The sequence below is a fragment of the Pyrus communis genome, chromosome 4 (assembly GCF_963583255.1).
Source record: "Pyrus communis chromosome 4, drPyrComm1.1, whole genome shotgun sequence".
NCBI classification, from domain to species: Eukaryota; Viridiplantae; Streptophyta; class Magnoliopsida; order Rosales; family Rosaceae; genus Pyrus; species Pyrus communis.
In genome coordinates this window covers 8,350,740-8,361,092 of record NC_084806.1, presented here as the reverse complement: position 1 = coordinate 8,361,092, position 10,353 = coordinate 8,350,740, and the positions used below count along the sequence as shown (strand labels likewise).

The 10,353-nt window shown below is 37.1% G+C and overlaps 1 protein-coding gene across 1 annotated transcript; it reads left to right on the top strand.

The window, feature by feature from the left end:
* Positions 1 to 5,286: 5,286 nt before the first annotated feature.
* On the top strand, positions 5,287 to 9,432 carry LOC137731965 (INCREASED PETAL GROWTH ANISOTROPY 1-like protein 2). Its single transcript, XM_068471236.1, has 7 exons — positions 5,287 to 6,228; positions 6,552 to 6,989; positions 7,088 to 7,219; positions 7,540 to 7,721; positions 7,819 to 7,930; positions 8,248 to 8,391; positions 8,771 to 9,432. Exons 1-7 carry the CDS (start codon positions 5,692 to 5,694, stop codon positions 8,882 to 8,884), a joined length of 1,659 nt encoding a protein of 552 aa, XP_068327337.1. The 5' UTR covers positions 5,287 to 5,691; the 3' UTR covers positions 8,885 to 9,432.
* Positions 9,433 to 10,353: the final 921 nt, after the last annotated feature.

Genomic DNA, 10,353 nt, shown 5'->3' with positions numbered 1-10,353 from the left:
ATTATTGAATCAAAATATTACGTGACGATAAACGTGTTCTAAATAAGTTGCTCTCCGCTTTTAGGCCACAAGTGGGGCCAATTCCTACTGTTTTTATAGACACTCTGCAGATGGAAAAGTTCAGCTAGGACAAGAAAAAAGAGAGAGGGATGAGGCAATCAAATTAGACCTTTTATTATTGCGATATATATCTAAAGTCCCACAACTACTACCTTCCACCACCTCTCAACTACTTTATGGATTCGTTTTAAAGATCCGACCGAGAGATTTTGTGTTTGGTATCATTGGATAAAAATCGAGTATAACTTGCTCTTTACACACCATCATGCAAGATTATGAATGGGGGTAATAATATTTGGTAGAGTCAAATGGCTTTCCATGTTTGACAAAAAAAAAAAAAAAAAGGGCTTTCCCATGAACATGACAAAACCCTTACCTTTTTCACAAATTTTATGATTTAAAACCCACGAGTACTGTTCGCTTAATGAACTTACGTCAGAAATAAGACTATAAATCTAGATCAGGCACTAAAATAAATACCCGCCTGTTGAGCAAACTTTTAGAAGAAAAAAATGGTCGGTTTTTGCTTGGTTCTCAAGCGACAAGCATGATATCATGATAAAGCACGTACTCTAGAAAACATCATAATGCAATATCTGAAGAAGAACCAATGTCTCTAACCACAAACATGAATTTGGTGAAACTATTAAGCACTAATCAATATGCTGCAAACTTACGTATTTTCTCGGGGAGTAATTAAATTAGAAAGGGATGTTTGTCAGTCAACCTCTCCAGTGTAAATGCAACGTTAAGCACTAATCAAGGATCGAATTTAATTAGTCACGTGGAATAGAGAAAGTCTTAATCAACTTAACTGAAACAATGCATCGATCAGCATCTCATCATATGTATGTCACATTCAAAAACAACAAATATGACACATCCTGTGATGTGAGGTTGCAACTGACCAACCACTTAATTATATATCTTATTAACTTTGCATATATTTTTCAAGTATTAATCCCTTCAAGGGGAATCCCATTCCCCAGTTCTCTCTCTGCTGAAATCTCCACCTAGCTCTCTATAATCTTAGTTCTTCAATTTCCATCAACTTAGCTCATATTATTCGTTTCCAACTTTAATGTTTAATTGGGACCTGCTTAATAATTTGCTGAAATGTGATTTTTATGGCGGTTTGGGTCCATGGATATGCGATCTTCAGCTTTCAGGTACACTGGTTATTCTGCAATCTGCAATTCATGTACTATCTCTATAGACTTGCTATTCACACTACTCCTTTGCATTATGTGAGCCCGTTTGTTTGGTAGTATTTTTGTGCTTCGTTTGGTGTCTAGAACTAGATCGGATTTCACACTAGAGACCAAGGTGGATGGGATACGTATCTTTCATAACTAATTCATCTTCTACCTTTAACTTGAACAAAATTTGAAAGTTGACATTCATTTCTTCTTTTGACATGCATTGAATGATTGAATCTAATTAATTATACATCAAATTCAATTCAATCTTGGACACCAAGCAAGCCCTTAGAATCACTAAAAGCGCTTTTTTAGATAATCAAAACTTTAACAACATTAGTTACCTCTACAAAATTAACAACATCAATCATGCTACTATAATTCGAATTGCTAAAACCACTTTCAGATAACTTTATCAGGTTCCTAATGCAAAATTGAAACCGAAGGTATAAGGGCCATCAGCCCGTTAATTAAGGTGGTCCATAATTTGTTCAAAAGGAGACAAAACATGAGCTCATTAAGGCAATTGAGCAATAAGTATAACGTCTTTGTAGTAAATGGAGGGCATGCAACATACATTTTCAATTTCTCTTAGCTTTGAGTCTCTTCGGTGGCTTTCAAATCAAGCGCATGCAGAAGCACAAGTCACATTCTTCACGGACTCACCAGTCACAATTACTCACTCTCACATGCACTGTTGCATGTATCGTTCCATTCCAAAAGGCTTCACGGGTCCGCTATGTATTTATTGCAGCATACAGGCGCTAGATATCTCTTGTAATTTTGTACGGGCATGTTTTGATGCACATCAATCTAATATGTATTAACAAAATTTCAAGCCTATATGTTCACTTTGATTACCATTAATATTCTTTTGATACCCTTTTTCGGTCGGAGCGTTAAGAGTATACCACATTAAATGATAGACGTCTAACTAGTATAACTGCTTAAAAGATGAGCTTTTTCATTCACCGTCAATTGGTCTTGAATTAGATACTTATTTTTTTAATAATATGATATGAGAATAAAGTATTCACGTATCCACATGCTCCCATTTCATCCGATAAGGATTGCAAAGTTTGGCCAAAAGACCTGATAAATCTTAGGTCTTGTAGCACGATCACATAATTTTACTTAGTTATGCATACGTGGTACTTGGTACATATGCAATCTTAAGAGCCAGCTAGCCAGACCTAGTTAGCATCACATGAATTCACATTGGAACTTGAAACCACTGTTTGTTATATATGCATACATGAATTGCAGTGATTCAGAAGAATCAGATGATGAACATATCAATATCATGCATGCTCCAAACTGAAAGTGCTTTTCATTTCATTCAGCTACAGGGCCGGCAGAAACAGAGAAACGTTTCGCAATTCATATGCAGATGAAGGCCACGTTTCGTCTATGCATGATGGAAAAGCACAAAGAGAAAGAGTAGAAGTTTGATTTCATTTGATTTGAGGGTTAAGTAAGGTACGGTGCTTATGGCTTTTGACTCCTGCAATCAACAAATGCTTTTGCTTTTTCTGTCTTTTCATGCACTATATATATTTAAATTAATCCATAGCTTGATCTTTAGCCTATAGCTATGGTGGGATTTAGTTGGAACATGGAACCATGCTTTTTTGGATTTGCATATTGCATTGAGAATAATTAACAATAATCTTTAGATCACTCATCACATATAAACGAAACAAAACCCCCACCCCCACCTCCTCATTCTCATATTTCTCTGTATCTCGTAGTTTTACGCTACGAAATAAAAAAATAAACAAACACATAATATTAGAGAAAAGCAAGGACAAAAATCAAATCAGATACGAACTTTTAGTCAGAAATCCATGAGGTTCGACATAAGTAACTTATATTGGTACTTCTAAATTGTTTGATAAATAATCCTTTGATCAAATCATAATGCTAGTGTAGTTTTGCCAATACCAAAATATCTACTTGATAATTCCAAGTTTAATTTCTACTCAAATCCTTGCCAAAAATATCTAAATCCCACTCATCTTTTCTTATCTTTTTTGTGAACGATTTTTTCTTATCTTTTCATCCTCAATGGTAGAGCAGGTTTTAGCGAGTCCATGTCCAAAATCTTAACATTTTGTCTGGTAATATATTCTGTGTTTTCCTTGGGAGATAAGACAGGGCATGTATTAATTTTAGCCGTCCCCAATATTGATTTGGACATTGAGGAATAAAAAGAAGGATATATGGACCCCCAACATTTCCTTTTCTTGCACAAACAAATGGAAATATGACTATACAAAGCCAATATTGGTTTCTTTTCAATTTCTTTGAGAGGACAAAACACAACTTCAATGGTACTACAAAAAGAGGTTAACACAACTCATTTGAAAAGCTATATGTTTGGAGGACAACACTTAACAAAATAGAAGTGTTTGTATATAATTTGCAGTTAAATTTCAATTTGACACGTTTGCACAATAAGTTGTTTCAATATAAGTGTCAGTTTGTAATTTGCAACAAGCAGCGACCATACGAAATTGTCTCTAGAAAACAAGTTTAGAAAGCCAAACATGCACCAAACCTAATATTATAATTATAATTAATCCAATGGGATTATTTTTTGTGTGAAAACTAATCCAATGGCCCATAATTGTGACATCGCAACCAACCATTTGGAGAGGGACCAGTTTGAGCTTTGAAGACAACATGAATGTTCATCAAAATCTTGTAGTTTGAGCTTAGGATGATTGGTCTTTAAGCATAAAGAATTCACCGTTGGATTATTATCCGGCAGTGATCCTCATCATCCAATCATTTTCTCATGAGCCATGAGTAAATTTAAGACTCCAGTACGACGACCTGAGCATGATGGGCACATCATTCTATTTAAAAGTACGATGGCAAATATTATATGATGCTAAATTCACGTTTCTCAGAGTTGTTTTCTGTATTTAAATGCAGATAAAATGAATGACAAATTAATTGCAAATAAATACACAATAAATAATAAAAACTAAGAGGGCCACTTTCAAAGACATTTTTCTTTGTTCGAATCTTGTGCAGCAGCACCACCTTTACTTGTTTGTTGTGCGAATTTTAGCTCTATAAGAATTTGTGGTTTCTATTGATAATCTTTGGTTTAAGCGGGAGTTCAGTATTGATTTTCTATGATTATTTATTAGGAGACTTTGTAAATTTGATTTCGACAAAATAAGACATGAATTTCAACATCACTATAAAAAATAGAGTTATAGAGCTCACTTGGATGTGCTTTTAAAATGGCTAAAAGCGCTTTTAAAGAAAATATTTTTGGGTTCCAAAAGCACTTTAAGTGTTTTCTGCAAGAAGCACCAGTTATGTGCTTCTTCTGATAAGCACTTTAAGTGATTTTCTAGGACTTAGTTACGTTTTTACTAAGGATTCGTTCCAAAAACATTTTCACCAAAAGTGTTTTCAGTCATTTTAAAAGCACATCCAAATAAGCTCATATACATTTTACGAGAGTTATACTAAAAGGGATAATGTGCACCTGAATTATGCATGAATTGATAAAAAGATTAATCTCTAATTTGTGCTATTGTCATTTAGTATTACGATATAATGGTATTCCTTTTCACTTGTAAGTGAGAGTTCTTAAGTTCGATTCTCACCAGTAGCGAGCTAGCCTATTGTGAGGCTAAGCCCACCCCTACCCTTAGTGTAGATAATATTGCTTGTTCAAAAAAATAAAAAAAATTGTAGCTATTATCATAGAAAATTAAAAGGTGAATATTATGAACAATTAAAGCCCTCATAATTAGATTTAATTCTCACCAAAGCGAATTTGAACCATATTACTGCTAGGTGCTAGCTTATTGTGAGGCTTAGCCAACCATCCCACCCTTTAGTATTGATAATATTGTTTGTTAAAAAATATATATATATATATTCCCTCATAAGTTCGTAACACCCCAAAGTAGTACGTTTGTTGCTCACCAAATTTAAGATTCTAAAATTAGAATTAAAATACGCATTAAACAGACAATTCTAACAGAAAATTCATTTATGCGCACAGAAACTGATAAAACACAATAACACCAAAGCAAACACATATGGAATGTTACATTCTCATCATCCCAAGATTCTCCACAGCCTCAACTCAAAGGTTGTCTGCAGATTTTCTTGACACTGAGAATTTGAGTAGTGGCCAAGAAAAAGTGGCTTGATTCGGTGCGGTGTGGTCCGCATGTCAGCAATCCACTGAGAATCTGAGATTCAGTCATGCGCAGCTTCGATTGTAATTCAGTTCCTCAGTGCGACTGATGAAAAGAAAAAGATGGATTTTAGTAGTTAAAAAAGTCAACTGCCCCGCATATGCATTCATGCACCAGCATTTCAGTACGGAAAATCCAACAGAAAAAAAGTAAAATCTCTGTTTGCACAATTGTTGTTGCAGTCGCAGGTTGCTTGAAACATGTCTAACCAGACGACCAAATCTTATCTCAGAGCTTCAGCTTCTTCCAGAGCAAAGGGGTCTCCGACTGCTGCGAGACCGGCAAGAGCAAAGTCGGTGTCCCCAGATGTGAATTCAGAGAGTTCGAGGAGTACGAGGAGGGCTCTTCTGCTCAGCAACAAGCCGAAATCTGGGGAGTTGGTGTTGGGATCTCAGAAAAGCAAGGAACTTGAGGAGATTAAGGTTGGGGGTCGGACCCGAAATCGCCAGGCCGCCGAGCAGTTCTCGAGACCGCGGCGGCTGAGGGCGGTGGAATCCAATTCCAAGAGAAATGTTCTGAATGAAGACGACCCACATGGGAAAAACAGAGAATTGCAGGAAAAGCTGGAGATGAGTGAGAGTTTGATCGCCGGGCTGCGGGCAGAGGTGGTGGCGCTGAAGGCGGAGCTGGATAAGACCCAGGGTTTTAACATGGAGCTGCAGTCGCAGAACGAAAGCCTCTCTCGGAATCTCGCTGCTGCTGAGGCAAAGATTTCAGCTTCTGCCTCTCCTGAACAGGTAAAGACTCTTTAACTTTCATGGTCTGTAATTGTTTTATTTACACAAGCGATATTCTACTTTAAACTAATCTAAATTGCACGCGTTGATTGGAACTCCGGTGCATAGAGAGCGCATCTGCTCTAGCCAACACGTCTGGTCTGTAATTATTTTCCATGAAATAGGCGAATCTTGATTGTGTTCTTCCGTGGTGTTAATATTTGATTGTGTATTTTCTCTTTTAAAACTAATATTGATTGTGTTCTTTGACAGAAAATTCGATTTCTTTGTTGGAAATTGTAGTTTTTTTTCTGTAATTTTAGTTTCGTGTTCTGTTTTTGTAGAGGGAGACAAATGGAGAGTACCAGAGCCCTAAGTTCAAAGACCTTCAGAAACTCATTGCCAACAAATTAGAACGCTCAGTAGTTCAGAAAGATGCAGTCAATGAAACAAGTCCTCCTGTTAAAGCACCACCTCCTCCGCCACCAAAATCTGCAATTCCTAGAGTTTCCGCCACCCAATGCGGACCACCACCACCACCCCCACCTCCACCATCACTTCGGCTCCGACCCCCGCCCCCACCCCCACTCCAGTCCACTGTGAGAGCAACTGGCGGTACCACTCAGAAGGCTCCAGCACTTGTAGAATTTTATCACTCGCTGAGGAAGCAAGAGGTGAAGAGGGATTCTCCGGAATCTCGAAACCATCTTAAACGGGCAGCTACTAGTGCACATAATAGCATTGTCGGAGAAATTCAAAACCGTTCAGCACATCTTTTAGCTGTAAGCATTAAAGATTTTGATTATCTTATTGCTTCTTTTGTCTCTGCTGAATTTCGCTCGAAGTTTGAATCATTGTCCAATGACATTTTTTGTTCCAGATAAAAGCAGACGTTCAAACAAAAGGAGAGTTCATCAATGACCTTATCCAGAAAGTGCTGGCTGCAGCATATACCGATATAGAAGATGTCCTAAAGTTTGTGGATTGGCTTGATGTTGAACTCTCATCTTTGGTAATTTCTAATTCCTAATTTCCTAACATCAGCGAAGAATCTTATTTAACGCACCATCCATGAGTAGAAGTCGAAATTTTCTAGATCAGTTGCAACTTATGTTAAGATGGTAGACTGGTTTCGTTGGGATTCAGCTCATCTTGCATTAGTTTTTTCCGTTTAGGAGGGGATAGCAGACATTAATTTTACATCACCAAGAGTTTGGAAAATTTTGAAACTTTGTACTCCTACTAGATTGTTTTGGCAGATGCTTAATTGGTCCAGAGATTCAGAGATACATAAATGGGTTGCTAAATCTAACATCTTCGTGCCTTCAACAGGCTGATGAACGGGCTGTCCTAAAGCATTTCAAGTGGCCTGAGAGGAAAGCTGATGCCATGCGAGAAGCTGCAATTGAATATCGTGACCTTAAACTGTTAGAAAGTGAGATTTCTTGTTATAAGGATGACACTGACATTCCATGTGCAGCTGCCTTGAAGAAGATGGCTGGCTTATTAGACAAGTAAGAACTATGTGAAATATCTTCTGTATTCATTAAAAATATACCACTTTCCAGGCTTAGAATGGTAACGTTGCTCTCTCTCATCTCATTGTTTAAGGTCCGAGCGAAGCATACAACGGTTAATTAAGTTAAGAAATTCAGTTATGCGTTCTTATCAGGAATTGAAAATCCCAACTGATTGGATGCTCGATTCAGGGATTGTGAGTAAGGTATGCCTTTTTTTTGTGTTTTATAATATATTGGAGTCTATAAGGAAATCGTGTAGTTACTTAAGAACTAAATAATTTCAGCATGGCGAAAACCTTTTAAGTATCTTCATTTCTTTGGTAGATTAAACTTGCTACAGAGCCATATCTGCACATCTCCACTGTTCTTAGTGACTAACTCTGATTTATCTCATCACCTGTCAGCCGATGCCATGAATAATTTTAAAGCCTTCTGCTCATCTTTATTTAGTCACTGGTTCAGAAATTGCTTGTATTTACATTTTATTTGAGGTGAACTGAAGTAATCCCAAATGGTGCAGATAAAGCGGGCTTCCATGAATCTGGCTAATATTTACATGAAGAGAGTGACGTTGGAGCTTGAATCCATTCGGAATTCAGATAGAGAGTCAAGTCAAGAATCTCTTCTGCTTCAGGGTGTGCATTTTGCATATAGGGCTCACCAGGTAATTCCTGAGTCAGCATTTTCTATGTTGTTAGTAGCTATGGTATGGAAAGTAACGGCAATTAAATCGGGTTGTTTTTCCCTCACAGTAGGTGTATGGAGACTGGACATATGATGAATTTCAGGACTATATTTTTATTGTGTGAGGCAGTATTCTGGTGGTTTGGACAATTTTAACGAACCAAAACTTCAACAGATCTTCAAGCATATTATAATTTTAGAAGTCGAATTCACATATGAATCACCATGGAATGATTTGTAGACTTTCTTCTTGATTTTTCAAGCATGCCCTTGATTAACATCCTCCCTTATTCACCCCTCTGATCTCCTATATCATGAAATTCTCTTCTCATTATGTTTCCTGGTACGCGTGTCTGCAGTTTGCCGGGGGTCTCGACTCTGAAACGTTATGTGCTTTCGAAGAAATAAGGCAGCGAGTACCGGGACACTTAGGAGGCTCCCGAGAGCTATTGGCAGGCATAGCATCTTCCTAACAAACTACAATGAGAGACTTGTTGCAGCCTCTACTACTGTAATTAAAGTTAAAGGATTAATTAACTACCTTTCTCTTCTGTTACCCTTGGATTTTTTAAAGTTTGCAGGAACCCCATCTCCCAGCTGCAAACAGAAACTGAATAATCCGACCCAAAAAGGTTTACGATCAATTTTTGTGAAGCGTTGAGAAGTGAGCGGTGACTCGGGATGCCCTTAAAACGGGCTTTTACTGTCAGGGTTCGATTCCCCCCGAAGCTCCTACTACTGTATCAACTGACTATGGTAACAGATACCGTAAAAGATACCTACGGATTATATACTTTCAGTCTGCTTTTTTGTGTATAAATATCAAACAATCTTGACTGCATATTTAATCGCCCTTTTGTTTCGTAATAAGATATCCATAGATTGTGATTAGTTTAATCTAAAGAAATTTATAAATTTAGCACGGGTGTGTTTGAAACATGGTTCTACCTGTAAGTTGCCAAAGTTGAACCATTGTTGCTGGTAAGAATGTTGGTTGGCTGGAACTTGGCATTGCCTTTTGTCCCACGTTGTTTGTCTTGCTGTCAGCCTTTAGGTATGAGTGTATAGCATACGTTTACTAACACATGAATCAAAAAATGATTTTATTTACACTCGTTACATATTTTATTTAATCAAGTCCGTTATTTTTATTTTATTTATTCAATCGGATCACAAAAAAAAAAAAAAAAATGGATTAAATAAAAAAAGCTGGTGTGCAAAAATTGACTCAATAGTCAAAGCATGCTAAACCTTCTAAATTCACTATAAGAAATGTTATCGACATTCTCTCAAAAGTGAAATTCTCAATATACTCTCTGTCACCGCATAGTTTAACATTAATTTATGGACCAATATTTTAAAACATTATGCAAAAAACCCATCAAGAGACCCGCTTTTGAGTAGCGTTTATTATTATGAATTATCTATGAGGTGACAAAGAATCTATAGAGAGTCTTAAATAATCTTGGTCATTTAGTATTTTGGGTTATTATATAAAATGTGGGTTTTTATAACTAAGTTAAAGATGGAATTTGTTATTGACGCTATAAAAATTTAACTGTGTATAACAAATTTTTTTAGGGTAAATTACTTTTTAACCCTCAGGTTTGGGGTCGATTTCAATTCTTTACAACATCTTTAAAACATTTCACTTTCATACCTTAAGTACTATTTTATTTCAATTTAATACATCTGTTAGAAAATCCGTTAAGTGATGACATTGCATGTCACATCCCCGCCCGGGGCGGATCACTTCCCGGGCCCGCTCCATCATCGTAGCATGATATTGTCCGCTAGTGATGACATTGCATGTCACATCCCCGCCCGGGGCGGATCACTTCCCGGGCCCGCTCCACCACCGTAGCACGATATTGTCCGCTTTGAGCTTACCATTCCCTCACGATTTTGTTTTTTGGGAACTCACGAGCAACTTCCCAGTGAG

Coding starts and splice junctions, on each gene's coding strand:
- LOC137731965 (XM_068471236.1), top strand. CDS start 5,692: ATGTCTAACCAGACGACCAAATCTTATCTCAGAGCTTCAGCTTCTTCC. Junction 6,229..6,551: donor CTTCTGCCTCTCCTGAACAG/GTAAAGACTCTT, acceptor CTGTTTTTGTAG/AGGGAGACAAATGGAGAGTA. Junction 7,220..7,539: donor ATGTTGAACTCTCATCTTTG/GTAATTTCTAAT, acceptor TGCCTTCAACAG/GCTGATGAACGGGCTGTCCT.